Source organism: Elaeis guineensis, chromosome 7 (genome assembly GCF_000442705.2).
Source record: "Elaeis guineensis isolate ETL-2024a chromosome 7, EG11, whole genome shotgun sequence".
Classification (NCBI taxonomy): domain Eukaryota; kingdom Viridiplantae; phylum Streptophyta; class Magnoliopsida; order Arecales; family Arecaceae; genus Elaeis; species Elaeis guineensis.
In genome coordinates this window covers 66,416,136-66,434,838 of record NC_025999.2, presented here as the reverse complement: position 1 = coordinate 66,434,838, position 18,703 = coordinate 66,416,136, and the positions used below count along the sequence as shown (strand labels likewise).

General features: G+C 37.8%; 1 protein-coding gene across 1 annotated transcript; it reads left to right on the top strand.

Moving 5' to 3' along the window:
• Positions 1-2,775: 2,775 nt before the first annotated feature.
• On the top strand, positions 2,776-13,455 carry LOC105034686 (uncharacterized). The gene is made up of 3 exons (XM_010909926.4): positions 2,776-2,999; positions 3,156-3,393; positions 13,081-13,455. The coding sequence occupies exons 1-3, from the start codon at positions 2,954-2,956 to the stop codon at positions 13,127-13,129; spliced, it is 333 nt and encodes a 110-aa protein (XP_010908228.1). The 5' UTR covers positions 2,776-2,953; the 3' UTR covers positions 13,130-13,455.
• The last annotated feature ends 5,248 nt before the right edge of the window (positions 13,456-18,703 follow it).

Below are 18,703 nucleotides of genomic sequence, written 5' to 3'. Positions count from 1 at the left end.
GGATTGCGGTAAGGATGAATATTTGGAGGTCAACTATCTGGAAGCAATGGAATGCAGTGGTCATGCGAATGCTTAGGAGGAAGACCCGTAGGGGTAGAAAAAAATATCCTCATAAGTATTTAAGGGTTGTTGCAAGTCTAGTGTCACCTCTCCACTTGGTTCAACCCACTCCAATGAATGTAGAGTCATTAGCATAGTTGCATCACCTTTGGTCACCTGTTTTTCTATTGCATAGCTGCTAACTATTTTCATAAGTGGGTCTCTCTCACCTCCCAATGAGTACTTTTTGTCTTGAACTTTAAACTACATAAAAAGCTTAGAAAAATCCCATACAATAGGGCCAAGCATCCGCAACCAAGAAACTCTCAATACCACATCATAACCAACTAAAGAAAATGCACAAAAATTAGCAGTAAGATAATATTCTTGCACAACTAATGGAAGATTGTCACACACACCTTCAATGGTCCTTTTATCCCCATTTGCCACCTTAACTTCCAAGAAATTTTCCTTACTCCATTGACATGCAAGTTGCTTCGCCAAAGAGGGATGAATAAAATTGTGGGTGCTTCTTGAATCAACGAGAATAGTTATAACTTGTTCATTATGCTGATCTACGACATGCATCATTTGGGGAGATAAGGTTCTAAACATGGCATGTATAGAAATCTTGGGTGGCACGTCATCAAGCTATTAGGCAGTATCCTCAACTTCATCCACTGCTACTACCTGTGCATCCTCTGTCCACTCACCTCCAATTAGAAACAATTGTTGTGTCTTACAAAGATAACTAGGGCTATAGTTCTCATCACAATTAAAATATAGCCCTTTTCCATGCCGAGCCTTAGCGTTGGTGGATGACAATTGCTTAATAGAGGGAAAATGAGCTTTTGCATTAGGAGCAACACATGAAGAGTATGAGCTAGGAGTACTAACCTTGATTCTCCATAAGGCTAACAATTGCTCCTCTTTGATTTTGGCCAATCCAATAGTAGCAATCATGGAAGTTGGTCAAAATATGCGCACCTCATATTTAATCTCATCCTTAAGTCTGTTAACAAAATAGTTAACAAAAAATTCCTCAAACAAGTCATTAGTTCGATTAGCGAGTTGCTCAAAATGTAACTGATACTCACTTACAGTAGTAGATTGACGAAGCATCATGAGTTTTTCAGTATAATTCTTGAAGATGCTTGAATCAAATTGAGCACAAAAAGCATCTACAAATTTTTTTCAAGATATAGTATCATGATTTTTCTCCAACCATCAATACCATTGAAGAGCATCCTGCAAGTGGAATGATGCTAATGGACCTTTTTGCACCTCTAAAATCAAATTAAATTTAAAAAAATTGCTCAGCTCGATAGATGCATCTAGTCGGATCTTCATCATTATAACTAAAAAATTCAATTTTTGTGATTCGAGGTTGGACTAGATTTTCAAATCCCTCCTGAAAATCAAATCCTTTCCATCGTAATGGATTAACATTCTTATTGCCATTAGAGGAGCCCTTGGCCGTAGTATATCGCATCTGTGTCTGAGCCTGTATCTGACTATATTTAAGATCTAAGCCTATAATCAAAGATTAAGATTATCAAAGGCTCAATTATGGTTGGCGGTGAGTTGCTTGTTCTGCTCTGATATCGTTGCAAGTTGTTATTGCATCTTGGAGATCCGTTTCTCTATTGTGTTCGTATGCCTTTCCATCTATTAGAAATGTGTTCCTTCCGCCATGGCTCTGATACCAAATGATACAATTCTACCATATCGAGGGATAGAGGAAAAGAAAATTTGACCACTTCGAGAGGATCAGATCTCCAAGATAACCACAAGGGTTCGTTCTTTTATAGATAAAAGATTTGTCTGAGAATCCATATTTTTCTGGATAAATATTTTTTAGATAATATTTAAATAAGAAAATAATTTATTTATGTTCTTTTACATATAGAAAAGTGGTTTCGGAATTTGTTACCCATGTTCTTTTACATTACTGCTTTTTTGGATAAGTTAGTAAAATTTATCCATATTTCCCATGATATCCCTTATGCTTTTTAGATTTGACTAAGTTATTAAGCATTGAATGATGGGAACATTGAAAATGAGGATGGATATTTTAGGTATAGTATTAAATACCTATTTTATAGGCTGATGGAAAAATGATTTAGCCATCCTCTGGATGGATAAAATTTTTTCTCATTTTATGAATAAATATTGCCTATAGTAAAGTAACTTATCCATTTTTAAAAATATGAGAACATTGGTAAATTGGTCAATGAAAAAATTGATCAATTTTTTCATGATATTTATCCATCAAAAAATGATCCCTAAGGGAATAATGATTTTATTCAGTATAATCATCCAAACGACATCTACATGCTTGTATAGAACTCTAGCAAAATAAAAATAGTAAAAACAATTCAAATTACATCTATCCCAAAAAATACTCCTAATCAACAATGAAATAGAAAATTATGCTAATATAAAGACATTTGTATCAGAACCGATGAAAATCCTAGGATGGGCGGATGGTCAAGAAAGGGATGCTAGAAACCCTAAAAGGAGGAAAAGGGCCGTGAAAACCTTGGAAGGAGGACACAGAGGACATGGGCTCCTCAATACCTTACCCTTGGAGTTCATCCAAATTTACTGGCTGACCTGGTGAACTCATAACCTGAGATCACCGTTCAGTGTGATCTGGCTGGCTATAAATTTTTTAGATAATTTATCAGATTTTATCTGGGTAAATGGTTTTAGGTGGCGAATAAGCTCAGTAAAATTTATAGAACCCAGGGCCTTGCACCTCAAGGCTCCCTCACATGTCTCCCTGGGGGCACTCTGCAAAGGCAACCAAATCCTGCTGATTGAAGATTACCATTTGTTCTCCACCCAGTCCACCCTCTTTGTTTGTACCTACACTGCCTGCCAAGCCAACCAGCATCAGAAGAGGAGGAGAATGAGCTACCAGCAAGTCCCTCCCCAAGAAACCTACCCCCGACCAGGCAAAGACCGCTTTCTTTTGATCGAATTTCTTCGTTGAATTTTGTTGCGCTTCTGTAGATTTTCTTGAATTTTACTAGATTGTGGGATAGGTGTCGAGAATCCTTGTTTGGATCGTATAAAATCATGTTAAGATCTGTTTGTTGGTTTGGGCGCAGGGTACTCCCAACCATACCCGCCTCCGCAATATGAATCTCAACCTTATCCTCCACCTACACCACCGCAAGGAGTCTACCCTCCTCCCCCACCCCAAGCGATATATCCCCCACCACCACCGGGATACCAGGGCTACTTCCATGATGGGTACCCTCCGCCACCGCCGCCGCCACCACCATCTCAACCGTACTACCATAGACATGATCATGATTCCTCTTGCTTCTCATTCATACAAGGATGGTATGCATCTCATCTCGCAGTTATCACCTTCGCTTCTTGTTTTGTTTTACTTTCGATTTCTCACGTATTTCTTATTTTAGAAGAGTTTATGAGTCATTGGCTTTAATATGTTGATGGGTCGTTTTGTGTTTTTATTATGTTATGCGAATTGACAATTGTGTGATTGGTGATTTGGTTATGGAGAAGTGGGATGTGTTTAGTTCACTCCATCTGTTTATTTTTCTATTACGTTTCAAAGTGATTTACTTGTACTCGCCCTTTTGTGGGCCACCTGGCTGCTGGTTGTGTACAAGTAATGATCTTTGGTTAGGGCATAGCCAGATCGCTGTCGTGTGACTAGATGTCGACTGTGTTAGTTTTCTTGCCGCCCTGATGTTATATGTGCAAGGTTCTGTACCTATTCTCCGATAACTATTGATTTAAGTCACGGATGTCGCATGGAAGTTTGACATGTTGCTGACACAACCCGGCCCCAACGTCCCCCCCCCCTCCTGCCCCTGCGGGGGCACTGTCTTTCCCCCTCTCTCCAACAAAAAAGGAAAAAAAAAGACCATGCCATATTTTGATACCAATGTTATGATTTCTCCGCTGGATCAATGAGATCAACTTCTCTTGATGTTCAAAAAAAGCACTGTATAGATAAGAAAAGCTTAATTTAGGTTGTCCCTTACTGATGATGTGTTCAATCTAGTGTCTTTTACAGCTTAAACCATTAATAATGTAATGGTCCAATTAAACTGTGCAAACTCTGACTGATTAGAAATATAAATTTATTGGTGAGGTTAAAAAAGGGGGAGATTAAAGTAAGGATAGAAATTTCAGTGTTTTGTGGTCAATGCTGAGAGTCATCATTTGCAAACAGGGAAGTCTTCTGTAACAATGTACAGGAAAATTCCATGATGTATCTTTTTCTCATCTTTGCCGAGTTAAACAACATAAGTCACTCAAAAAGACCATGGAGAAAATGTGTCCCAAAAACAAAAGAAGGTATTCCATATTTTGGTAATTTGTTAGGCAGAATAAATATGGAAATATCAAACATGTTCATCTTTCTTATGTTTCCTTCGAAGAAGAATCCGTGATTTTTTACTATCATATTCCCTTTACTTTATCTTTTCCCAGCAACAATTGTATACCCTTTATTGTGCAAACAATCTTGGTCAGTTTTGAGTTGATATTGTTATTCACAGTAAATGTCATTGTTGTACAGTTTTTCATGTCCTGTCAGTAGTTATTAGAATGATCTGAATGTGCATAGCTAAATGGTTGCTAAGGGCTTTGGATGCCCAAATATGCTAAAAGGGGTTAGCATGCTGGAACCACAGGTCATAAAGTGTAGGTTACGTGGGAGTTTGGATCATTTAACTGAAGTGGGAATCGTAAATCCTATCCACAAACCATGTTACTACAGTCAATTACAAAATGTTTGATTTATGGCACCTGATTCATAAAAGGCTAAGATATATTTTACTTCCCTATCTCTTTATTTTTACCCACTTTCCAATTCTTGACTACTCAATGCTAGTTTTCCATTTATCTACACAATGTTCATCATTGCAAAAAGGCATAATGCTTTCCACATTAAGGCCCTCAGATTTCTTTTAGTCTAATGTGGTTACACTACTAATATTCTCTCTTATGTTCAATACACCTTCAGCTAGCCCTTCTACACAAACTTCTTCCTTATCAACAAACCCACGATCATGAATTTTTCTCTCTTCAGTCACCTTCTTCTCACCATAAGCATCTCCGGTACTGGTTCAGCGAACATTGACCCTAACCTTCAACTTTCCCCCTTGCTCTTGTTTGTTGGCCTTAATCCTCTTGTCGTGCCACCCTTGCAAAAATGGAGAGGAGGATTTATAATGAAGCAAAGGCCTTTTGTTGAATGGTTGTCATTATATAGATGAAAGGAAACCCAAGATAGATGGCTATAATCGTAAACAAAGCAGTCTTAAAGCCAAAATACATGCAAAAGGATGGCTGAAATTTAAAGTGTTCGATATGATTAGATACTAGAATGGAGCATGTGCTTTGCACTTGAAGAAAGAAAACTAGAGAAATTCTTGAGGCTTGACATCTTTTTGCTTTTTGTCTTTTGAGGAGCGCATAAATGCCTTGGGGTCCAACACATTGTTGGGCTCTAAATAAGAAATTCCCTATGTCTACCATACTCTGAGCATGCATGCTAGACTCAAGGCTTTTTCATTACATATACATAGAGAGAGAAGCACCCATCTAGCAACAAACAGGCTAATAATGGCCAGGGGCTTTCCTAGGCCCCAACCAATGTGCTTGGGAGAACTGTCACTCTTAGTTGCTTGGAAAGCATCAGGTGCCTAGGTGTTGAGGCTACTCAAGCACCTAGACACTTAGACTCCATTAGGAAGCGGGATAGGGCTAAAGGAGAGTATTTCTGGTGGTGTAGTCTACACGAGGTTTAGGAGGTGTAAACCTTGTTTGTTATTTGGAAAAAAAGAAAAGGTCTATTCCATGTAATGATTGCAATACTCCTGCTTGAGGATTTGGATCCAAACCAGGGATAACATAATGCTGTTTGGATGTTATGTGGGGATAAGGGTGAAAACTTAGAAAGTGGACACATTTGCTCTTCTAATTCCCATTGTTTTACTTTAATTATATTAGTGATCTTTGGATAATATTGTAAGATAATAAATTATATTAACATTGTGAACTATAGTTGAAATATAATAATAATAATGTTATAGTATTAATTTTTGAGAAATATTTGCATACACATAATATAATATCAAAGCATAACATGCCATATCATGGGCCAAGGATGATATAATAGTATTATAATTTATTGCAATAGTAAATGAATTAATTTTACATGACTACCTACAACTAAAATGTAATAATATATCATGTTTTTTTTACTAATTATCAACTAGTATTTGCATAGGATAATATAATATTAAAATATGGCAAGGAATACCTTCGGCCATGGATGAAATAAAATATCACAAATTATCGTACTAGGTGATTAATTATTTTTATACTATTAACTATAATTAAAATATAATATAGTATAGTAATAAATAAAATGTAGTGCAATGATGCTGTCTATGGGAATCAAATCCATGACCACATGGTTAAAAGCCATGCGCTCTACCGGTTGAGTTAAGATGGCAACAATAATGTTAAAGGTGTATGAAAAGTTATATCACAATTTAGAAACAAAGGTGGGAAGAAAAGTATCTTTAAAATTGCAAGACTAAGAGAAAGGAAAACTAAAGACTTGACTAGGTTAAATAGATCAAAGATGAAGGTCAAAAAATTTTGGTTGAGGATAGTACCAAAGAAAGTATGATAGAGTAGTTACTACTGTAAGAAGTATTGGTCATAATACTAGTGAGTTTTCCATAATCATATGTTTACACCAACATTGTGCTCGAAGACCTTACTTTTTATGCTAGTTATGAATGAGCTTAATAGGCATGTTCAGGATGATATTTCTTGCTGCATGCTATTTGTGGATAATATAGTCTTAACGAATGAAACTAGTCAACATTAATCGTATATTGAAATTATAGAGGAGTAGAATAGAATCCAAGCACTTTAGGTTAAGTATGAGTAAAATGGAATAAATGGAATGCTATTCTAGTAAAATCAGAAATATAGATGAAGGTGGAGAAAAACTTGAGGATCATGAAATTTCTAAAAATGATCATTTTTGGTATGTTAGGATTGATTATTCATAGGAAGGGGAGATTGAACGGGGTGTTATTCATAGGACTAAGGTAGGTTGAATGAAATAGAGAACTGCGACTAACATATTATGTGATCATGGAATATTGGTCAAGTTGAAGGAAAAATTTTATAGGGCAGCTATACGACCGGTGGTACTTTTTGATATAGAATTTTGGGTAGTTAAAAACAACATGCATACAAGATAAGTGTAGCCAAAATGAGAATAGTGAGATGGATGTGTAGTAATACAAGAAAAATTAAAAAATAGTGTCATTTATAAAAAGATGGAGGTAGCACCAATGGAGGACAAATTGAGATGATAACTTAGGTGGTTTAGACTTGTATAATATAGGCAAGGGATGCACCCAAACAAGTGAATTGGTACATGTAGAAGGAATGGAGAGAGGTAGATATAGACCAAAAATCATATGGGATGAAGTAGAAGGAAGGACTTGTTATCTCAACAATACTTCAGAAAGTATAGCACTAAACTGAGTGGAATGGAGGAAAAGGATTCATGTGGCATTCTCCAAGTAGTTTGGGATTAAACTTAGTTTAGTTGAGTATGTTATATAACATAGTATTTCAACATCATTCAAACACTATGGCCCTAAACTAAGTGGAATGAAGGGAAGGGGAAGAAATGATCGAGGGCATAACAATCATTTCGCCCAACTAATAAGGGGCTATGTCAGCTCACCTAAATGTGGTATAACTATATACCTAGTGACCTTTTGTATAGGCTGCACTCATTTTAGCCAGGATAAGCCTGCATTGACCAAATGGGGAATAAGTTAAACAAGGGAGACAGCTCGCTGTGTTTGGCTATTTATCCAGATTTGAACAGGGATAAACCCCCTTAATGCAGGTTCCAAAATGGGGCTATGTCAAGCCAAACAAGAAATTTAGCCAAGCTCGAGCTGGCTCATAATAAAATATTCAAAGATTTAGCTGATTCTTTGAAACTCTAGCTGAAATAATTTACTACTGAGCCAGGCCCAAGCTTAAGGTGGCTTGTTTGTTTTTGGCTCATATACACCCATACATGCTTTTGAGGGGGAGTTAACTCATTAGGAAATTTGGTTAGAGTGATTGGTAAAAAGTAATGAAAGAAGTAGATAGCAAGGAGAAGGAATGAAATATGAATGGTTTAAACACCATAAGAAAGAAGATGATAATTGGAGTCCACTGAGCAAACAATACATACATTGTTCTGCATGCTAGATCCAGTGAGGCTTCTCCTAAATATTGATGCCAAGCTCCACAAAACCAAAAAGTCTGTATTGACACAGTCAAAATAATGACTTTCTATAATTGAAAGTCGATACTTTTAAATTTTATTTTAGCCCCAGACATTCCATTATCTAATTAGCATCTCAAAGCTATAAATTCAAGGAACTTGAAGTTAGCTTCATAGCCACCATGATCAAAGACTCGCATGTTTCCACATATGCATGCATGCTTGCGCATAGAGTTATTCATGTGCACACAGAATGCATTTGTCTTGGAATCTAAATAATTGCAACTTTGATCACGTATACCTAAAATACCAAGGCTTGAAAATTCTACCCTTTGTTGGCTGTTTTCACCATGTAGAGCTCATGCCTGTTTTATTCTTCTAAGTTCTGACAATTTTAAACTATGTATTCTAGACGATACAAGATAATGAATCAAAATTACTACACATTTTAATTAGAGCCACTTGACTTGTATTTGTAGTTGTGGGAAGGATTGGATCATTCTGATTTACTACTAAATACCAATTATATACAATGTGGTACAGTAGCAAAATAATGGGAGAAAAGTAGTAAAAGAACTAACAAAGAAGGGGGGAAGGAATAGGGGAAGACCTGAGGACAGGAAGAAGAGAAAAGTTGACTCCAAACTTCTGTTCCAACTTGGAATTAGAACATTTGTTGTGACAGAATTAGTTACATATTCCACTGGAATCTTATGCTTTTCAATTTGATCATTTCCAGGTAGTCAACTGCCTTAAATGAATGTGTAATTCATAATGTTATGGCTCCAGAAAACTGATAAATTCAACAAACTTAAAGGGAAAAAAATGAATCGCATCAGTGCTTGTTGTACCATCCTATATTGTCCGGTATAGTACATACCATACCATACCAGTACTGTACCGGTATGGCATATGCCATACTGTACCGAAACTGGCATATTGTATTGAACCACGTATCATCACTATAATAGGATGGTATCAGTATGGGTTATGATACCAAGATGGCAAACTTTGGATCACATACTATACCACTTATGTAATTAGTTTACTTGAATTTTTACTAGAGTTGGGACTTCTCCATGCGATGTTATTATCACATTATGTATTTATCTCTGGCTCTGGTATGTCTTGCAGAAGATTGGACTTGCCCATGGTAAAAATATTTGTAGACAAACCCTTTTGATTGGGCAATTGATTTTGGATGTTATCTCTAGTTATGGTTGCTTAACAACCCAGAATCGAACAAGGTCAAGTATCAAAGTTATCAAGCTAAAACTTATTGTTTGTAGTCACCTCAGCATAAGATTACATTCATACCAAGATGGGGACAGCAGGGCTGGCCTAATCTGTGAACTTTATAAAGAAGACTTACGATAACATTTTTGGGGTTTCATGAAGAAAATATAAAAGGCCTGGAATCTTCTATTTCTTGTCCTGTCTCTCCAATTACTTGGACCAGCTAATGCCTCTTACTCCATTATCATGCTCAGAGTCCCCATTCATCATGTAGATAGTTTATTAGCTCATTGCTTCACCTACTACAAGGGACATGACAGAAGCAGTTGTAGGCTGCAGTCACTTGTTGGCCTCTAAGCTTTTTGGTGACATTTATGGAGCCTTTTCAACCCAAGTTTGCTCTAATTCTATTTAGTAGTGTTGATTAACTGGTCTTGGTGGTTTCTTTTGGGGGTGCAGATTCTCAGTAGATTGACTAGCGGCGGGGAAAGCATGCTCGATTTATTAGTGTCTTCAGCATGAGGACTGATGGTGAAATTGCCTATATACACAATATGATGTCAAAATAATGGTGTTATGCTGAAATAACTCAGGATTCACAGCGTCAAGTTCACCTTTAGCTGCTTTGAATAGTATGAGGTCTGAGCTATTACTGTGGTGAACCTGGCCATTAAAGGGATTATGGAATTGTTGTCAAGATGCAGGAGCCATATTCTTAATTGAGATATATTGAAACTGGGTCTCAGGCCTTGTACCCTGTATAAAACAGGGAACCTAAAGATTGGGGCCATAGGAGAAATGAGCTTTTCTATATAAATTAATGAGCTGGAGTGCCGACAGGCTACCATTGTTAGAAAAAAAAGTCACCATGGTTGTACTTTCTATCCCACCAAAGCTTTCATTATCCTTTTTTTAATGACCGTTGCGAGCATCTCTATAAGAATATAAAGTTAATAGCAAGCCTTAGTAACAGGTTGTAATGTGGAAGAAAATGCTTTGCATATGTTAAATTAATGCAAATTGTTCTAGACCTGGAATTGGAGGGATCTAGAATGGAGGAAACTGAGTCATGCAGAGGAAGGAAAATGAAGATGGAGAAAGGAGAAATGGATGGTTTCCCTATTGGACTAGTTCAGCCAAATTTATTGATTATCCACAAAAGGTCTGATTTGCGTATTGAATGAGTTCAGCTAAATTTTTCTGTATCCTATATGAATTAGACTCCAGTTGAGTTAGTTTAAAACTTCAGAGATTATAGTGTTATCTGTTAATGTCATAAAAAAGGTTGCAAGTTGAGTATTTAGCTACACTTACTGGATTATCATTTTTTTATTTTACATTGTATGAGAAAGCCATTATCAAACAGTCATTTCTCTCCAAGTTAAAGGCCTCCCTAGGTGGCCAAACTATATGTTCTTTATTTGTATTGTGTTAGGCTATAGAACTCCTGTGAGGTGTGACCAACCCAATTTAAACCTAAATAAGGTGATCGGTACTGAACCCTTCTGTTGTGTTTGTTTGAAGAGGATAGACATATGTTTTTTCCTCACATGGTTCTGGTTCTATATTTCTCACATTACTGCTGCTGACTCGGAAGTTATCTGATACTTTTTATTTTTTAATAGCTTGTACTACTTTTCCTTCATTCTCTAGGAAAAGACACCAAAGCCTTAACAGCCGCTACATTCATACTTTCCTATACCAGCTTTCTATATGTTTTTCTCATATGTTGCAACCTTGATAGGTTATTTTTAGTCAAAACATCCAGCTATTATGTAGTATTTAATTATTCCACAAATTTATATTCCAAAATCAGCAATCTTGCTACCGCTATCTACTCCTATTCTGTATCGTGTGTGTGTGTGTAGAGTTAGACTAGAAACAGGTCGATCGGATTTAGATTCAGATCTAATCAGGTCAAAACTCTATAATAGAGGTCCTATATCAATGATTCAAGCTGTTGAATGTGATCTACTATCTCAAAACTGTTTATATATAAAAAATCATATGATTTGGAGACTTCTAGCCTATGCATCAAGTAGTCAAAAATTGGACAGTCTAAATAAAATTGAATTAGATATATTTTTTGATCACTTGATGCATAGGTTAGGGGTCTTCAAATCATGTAATTTTTGATATACAAGCTATTTTAAGATAGTAGATCACATTCAACGGTTTGAATTATCGATGTAGAATCTTCATATCCAGTTTTGATCTGACCAGATCTGAGTCCAAATCTGGTTGACCTTATCCAAGTCTGCCCCTATATATATATTTATATATATATATCATCTTTTTTGATTTTAGTTTTTATTTTCATGGTTAATTCTTTAGTTATGAACTGTTGGAGCAACAAATGCTGATGCAGCACATTCTGTTGTTAAATATATTTTGGTACATGTTCGTATACTTACGCATCAAGTTGGTGCGAAAATGAACAGTATCAAGTGCAGTAATGTAGGGGCTTAAAATAATCTTGTACTCAATATAGTATTTTTTGTTATGTTTCTTCTGTCACGCCATGTGGTCGTACATAACTGATCCACTCCAGGAGTGGCTCCTCAAATTTCAAGACCTATGCTTAGTACAACCAAGAGTTTGAGCATAAGTTCTTTTAGGATAAGAAAAGAATTCTTTAGCATCCCATAAAAGTGCATCCATGTAGGATGCTGAATTTCAAGAAGAATATGGTGAGTCATAGTAAACATAATTCCAGCAGTGGATGCATTATTATTTGTTGTTCAAACATGTTTTCTTCTCATTATTTGCTTTCTCCTTTTGGCCTTAAATCTGGGTCACTGGTTCTCCAAATCTTCATAAAAGTATACACCACCTAACCTTACTAAGTGTGGGAGCCAGCAGCACCGTGGACAGTATTTTAAGGTAGGTTCTGTTTAGAGATCTGCTTGTCCAATTCCAGCAAGATCCAGATTAAATTTTTTTCTATAAGGACCCTGATTTAGTAAACTGGGACTTGAGTATCTTGAGTATCATTCTGTTGGAACTCATGCAAGTTATTGTTTGTTAAATGTTGATCCATAGAATGTGATAATGATGAAAAAGGGGTTCTTCAGATAAACTAGAAGTACTAATGTATCCTGTTGTTTAGCTCTTGACTATCAGACTTTAGGCTTATTTGATTAGGAACTAGAACTGCAAGAGTGATTACAACAAGACTGTTTACATGGTTGTGGCTATAATGATTATCCACTTTCATGAGTGGCAAAAACGAAGTACCAGTGGAACCTATGCTTTCTTAAGCAAGGAGTCTACCAAACTTTTACATGAATCTAGCATTTCTGGAAGTCGTTAGGGCCATCTCAGTGCCCAACCTTAAAGGGCATTGAATAAAACTGCTATTGGTTTTCAATGATACGGTATCTACCTGCGTTCATTATCTTTTTTATTTCCCCATCTTCCTAGTTTTTCCAAATTTTGCTTCTTCTCTTTGCCTTTTAATTTGATTACTTACTTTACCTTCTACTTTCCTGTTGCAGTTTGGGTGCTCTTTGCTGCTGTTGTGTGTTGGAAGAGTGCTGCTTCTAAGGAGCCTTAATGGGTAACATGGAAATAAGCTCTGTTTTTCTGCATTGTCCTCTACATATTTCTTCATCCATATTTCTCAGCATGTTCCCCATATCATGGTGGCTGTGGACTATTATATAAGATCAGTGGAACTCATGGATTGTGTGCAGCGTAGTTATTATTCCATAATGGCACCCTCTGGTGAACTTTGTAATTTTTATGGACATTGTGTATTAGAATCATGCATGCCCTGGGAATAGGCCGTGTAGCAATTACAGATCAACACATGGAGGCAGATGTATGCCTGTGTATCACACAATCATTATGCGTCATGTTTCCTACTCTTCCATGCAGGTGCCTTAGAGAATACTATGATGGAGAAACATGAAAGAAATGCAAGTAAAATGCAAGAAACTAGACTGACCATCAGGGCCGCAACTCAAGTGGGACGGGTTGGGTTTATGGCCACCTCCAAACGCAATCCAACTATGTCTCCCCACCCTGACCAATCCTACCTGGTATCGCGTTGTGATTTCTTTAACCCAACCTGAGTCGATTCATAGTGAGCTACATTCAAGTTAGATCGGCATCACACCAAGAGGGGATGGATTAGCCCATGTTAGATCACATTCAGTACAAAGTTTAAGGGAGTCTAGAAAAATTTGGGATGTTCTTGTAGGATTAATATTTATTAAGGTTGAAATCTTAACCACTCATCAGTTATGATGGTATACGTTTACAATAATTTAATAGGATGAAAGATACAGTGCCGGAGAACATATAAATAATCTCTACTATGTATAGACTGCTCGATAATTTTCATCTAGAAGAGATTTGTATCTTTGAAGTCTAAAACACCACTATTTAGGAAAGGAAGAAACTTGTACAAATCCACATTACATGTGGAGTTCATACCTGATTAAGATTTCGAAGATCCCAACCTCTATTATGTCTAAGATTCTCAACCCTTTCCGGTTAGCCTCAGACTCACCTCCCATCTTCGTTATTTTGAAATCTATATCCTGGCATCAGGTTGTTGAAATTGGATCCCAGTTTTCATGCACCCAAAAATGAAGTCCTATACATATGGAATTGTCCAACTTGTCTTCCTTTCATGAAAGCTCCAAGTTTGCAAACTTTCCAACTCCATAGGAGTATCATAGGAACGGCGAAGTAAGATAAAAACAGAGATTTGAACGGCTTGTGGACTTCTTTAAATAAGACTAGAGAGAAGAAATGATGAAAAACTTCAGTCCATGTTGACCTCTCAATATCTCCTTTATCTATAGAAAAGATAACTTCCTCCAGGATCTTCCATCGTCTGCAAACCTTCTAGTGCTTTAGATTTGGTATCTGACGCCTCAACGCCCTTGCTTGCTCGTAGTGATTTGTAGGAGATTTTCCCCCAACTTATTTCTCTAGAGGTTTTGTTTGATACACCTTTCAGAGAATACACAGAATGGAATTGTTGAGGAATTTAGGTATTTGTAAATAAAAAAAATCAAATTTAGCCATGTTAACATACGAGAGATCTATGTTTTTTTGGCTCACTTCATATGAACCTACGATTCAAGAGGTCGCAACCTCATTAGGTTCTCTCTATATAATAAAGAAATGTTTTAGGTTCCAATGAAATTTCATTATGCTGCAAACTGAAAAATGTATACTTTAGAATTAGTAGGATCATTGATATTGAAATTACTTGATCTATTGCCAATGTAAAATAACTATAAATCATGTGATTTTCTATTACTAAATTATCAAGTGTTTTTATGAATATCAATACATGATCTATATATTTTATATGTCACAGAATACATCGTTGTTAAATTGTTATTTTTTTCTCTATTCTCATACTAAAATATTATATCATGAGCTTTACTTATTAACTTATCAAGTATTTTAATAACTATCATTGCATGATCAACATATTTTTGATCTTCTTGACTTGAGATATTTTAAAGTTTAGTGTCTTGTGGCAGATCATTTTTTTCCCAAGAGAATAGATCATTTTTCTTAAAATATATTATAACAACGCAATCTTCTACCGGTGAGCCTTTACATATATGTTGCCATAAACTTGGACTAACCAGGCCAACTTCCTCTTAACTCTTTTTAATATAAAAGACAATTCCTTGTTTTGGTAGAAATAAAATTTCTTTCTTTTAATACTCATTGGTACGAAGATTTCATAAACAAAAGTTCTTAAATACTAAAATATTATATTTCTTCGATCAGAAAACAAGGTGTCATAATGGTCTAGTCCTTCTAATATAAAGTAGATAAAAATAACAAAACATAGTTATTTGCTCAAAGTTCTATACAAGAATTGTTTTGGTAGAAAGGGGAGCGGAGATAGATATATTAATAAAGGAATACAAAGTCAATACCAGAACACATATAGGTATTATTTTCTTTTCATGATTGGTGGACAACAACATTATTGCATATGAATATTTGGATTTCCTAAAAGCACCATGTTCATCTAAGACATACTGGAAAGTTATTCTGACTATAATAACGATACCGTTGATAGACAAAGACCATTACTAAAAATAGAATATATATATATTAAAACGGAGGCATTAGCCTCTATTTGACATGTGTATATGTTCTCCATTTGACATGTATAGGAGGTTATGGGGAGTTGTTTCATTTTTTTTCGTCATCTGTCTCTATTTTTATTTCCGTCTCTTGCTCCAAGCCATCATCTAAGCTTCCCTATTCAGCCGCTCAATGGCGCCAACTTCTTGGTGGCCTGCCACTCCCGCTACCTCCTCTAGCAGGGCTGCTAGACCCCCACACCGTGGATGGCCTTCGGAGCTAGGTTCGGTCCCATCATCTCCATCAGCGAACATTACTGCTTTTAAGGCAAGCGACCATGAGAAAATATAGGGGATGATGATGAGAACGGAGAGGAAAAAGATGAGCAGACGGAGGAGGACGGAGTAGATCAGATGGAGGAAGATGACGGAGGGGAGAAGGGAGAAGGAGAAGATGAAGGGGAGGCAGTGGAGGAGGAGGACGGGGATAAGCAGGTGGTGCCATTGTCGTTGATGCCGCTCCTGATGGTGATCTCCTCTAGCAGCAAGGAGTCGTCTGTCCGGATCTACAATGGGTTCTTACCCCAGCCATTATCTAAACTTCCCTATTTGGTCACTCCAAGCCTCCCACATAGTTGGGACTCCTCAAGATGGAAAAAGTAGAAGAAAAATGGGGGCGATGGAGGAGCAGCCCAGCCTATTGTTGAGTAAGAGGACAAGTGGCATCGGTTGGGCCACTGATGGGGCCTCGACGAGCTAGTAGAATAGAGCTCGGCTAGTTGACCATCATGTAGCTGGAGTACTAGGAGAAGGCTATCCCATGCATTGCATGAGGTTATAAGTTAGTACATATATATTATGAAAACTAAAATGGAAGGTGTCAAATTAAAATAATAACTCTTATATCTTTATTTGGATAGTTATTTTAGACCTTAATTTCTGGAAGCATGATAAGGAAGAAAAAAACAATCAGTACTTAGTCTTGCTTAATCAATCAACTGTGAGTAATTTTGTGATCTATTTTTTGCATACAAAAAATTTTGAAAAAAATTATAGAAATATTCTTTCAACTTTGATCTAATTTTACTTGCACCTTCTATACTTTAAAAGTATCAAACTGATCTTTCTAATCATCAATATATTCTAATATGATTTAATCATTTATTTATTAATGGAGTGATATCACATGACCATCATATAATATCATTATTTTATAAAATGATAAAAATATCATTGTTGGTGCAGAATTCCATCGAAGCCGGAGTTGCTGGAGTCGAGATGACCGCGGCCGCCACCGAGACCTGTAAGAAAAGTCTAAACCGGAGTTGGGGGTGCTCCGGCAAGACCCTCTGACGCTCAAGTCAGTACTATGCTTCAACAGAAATGGAGTGCTCAAGTGAGAATTTTAACAGAGTTTTGAGATAGAGTTTTTGAGCTCAGAGAAGAACGTATTTGGGGGTCTCTTTTTATAGACGGAGTGCGTAACTAATTGACAGCGATATCTATAACCGTCTGGTAGTGGGCTGTTCAGAGCCATCTGGAGTTTGTTACAGAGAGTAATGGCATCAGGGGTCGTTCAGGGCCACGTGGAGTTTGTTATAGAGAGTAGAGTGGTGTCCGTTGTCGCGACTTGCCAGAGAGTAGTGGAGCTCGGAGAGTGGAGCGGTGTCCGTTGTCGCGACTTGCCAGAGAGTAGTGGAGTCACGCAGAATCCGTTGCAGAGAGTGGAGCAGAGTAGTGGCCATTGTCGTGACTTGCCAGAGAGTAGTGGAGCCACGCGGAATCCGTTGCAGAGAGTGGAGCAGGGTAGTGGCCATTGTCGTGACTTGCCAGAGAGTTCGGATCTGTCGGTTGGAGCTCGGTTGGGACATCTGATGGAGCGGAATGGCTCTCTATCCCGTCGATTTGGGAGAAGCTCGGATGTCTTCGAAGCTGCTGACGAGTCTACTATTGTCGGATACCTTAGGCACTGATACTACAGGTGGGAGTCATCTGCTGTAGAAGCTCGGATGGAGACTTTTCATTGGTGAAGCCCGGTAGGAGTCTGATTGCTAGAGAAGTCCGTTTGAGATTCGCCTGATGTGGAAGCTCGTTTGAAGATGATCCACCGGAGAAGTTCGGTTTCATGAAGGATCTGGCAGAGGGTCAGCCGGCGATAAACTTTGGATGGTGCTGGGGAGGTTCGGCAGATGTCAGAGGTGATCGGTCGTTGTAAGAATCTAGCTGTCGAAGTCCGTCCGTCGTAGAAGCTTGTCCGATATCCATCCGCTATGAAAGTTCGGTCGAGATTTGGTTCTTGCAGAAGGCTGAAAGGAGACCACTTATTGTAGAAGCTCGATCGAAGATCGGTTGTCGTGGGAGCTCGGAGTAGCGATCTGGTCAGTGGGTCCTGTTCTGCTGTAAAAGCTCATCTGGGATCCGACTACGAAGAAGCTCGACTGAAGTCTACCTGTAATGGAAGTTCGGAAGAGACGTGTTTACAATAGGGGCTCGAATGAAATTTGCTTACAGTAGAGATCCGGAGTAGACCGCTCGTAGTAGAAGTTCGGAGCAGACCGCTCGCTGTAGGAGTTCGGAGTAAATCGCTCGTAGTAGAAGTTCGCCTCTCATAGGAGTCCGGTTAGAATTCTGAAGGCAGTCGACCGCCGTAGAAACTCGGATGGAGTCCGATTACTGTAGAAATCTCGTTGTCGAAGAAGCTCGGATATTGACGAAGTCTGGAAGGAGTTCGGAGAATAGTTGATCACTGTAGAAGGTTGGCTGACAGTGAGGCCTAGAGAGCCTTTGGAGCGGCACGGTAGATGGATGGAGAAGCTCATTGTCGGAGAAGTCCGGAAGCTCGAACGGTCGGGGGGGGGGGGGGGTTCAGAGAGACGCCACACAAGGTCGGAAGCCGAAGAAGCCCTGGAAGGGTCGGTCTTTTACAAACTTCGATCGGGGGGTATTTTATACCCAACACCAATCCCCCTACTTTCGAGTTCGGGTTCCGAATGAAGTATAGAGAAATTCTCATGGCCAAAGTTGCTTCTCTCAATTTTTGCATTCGATGGTT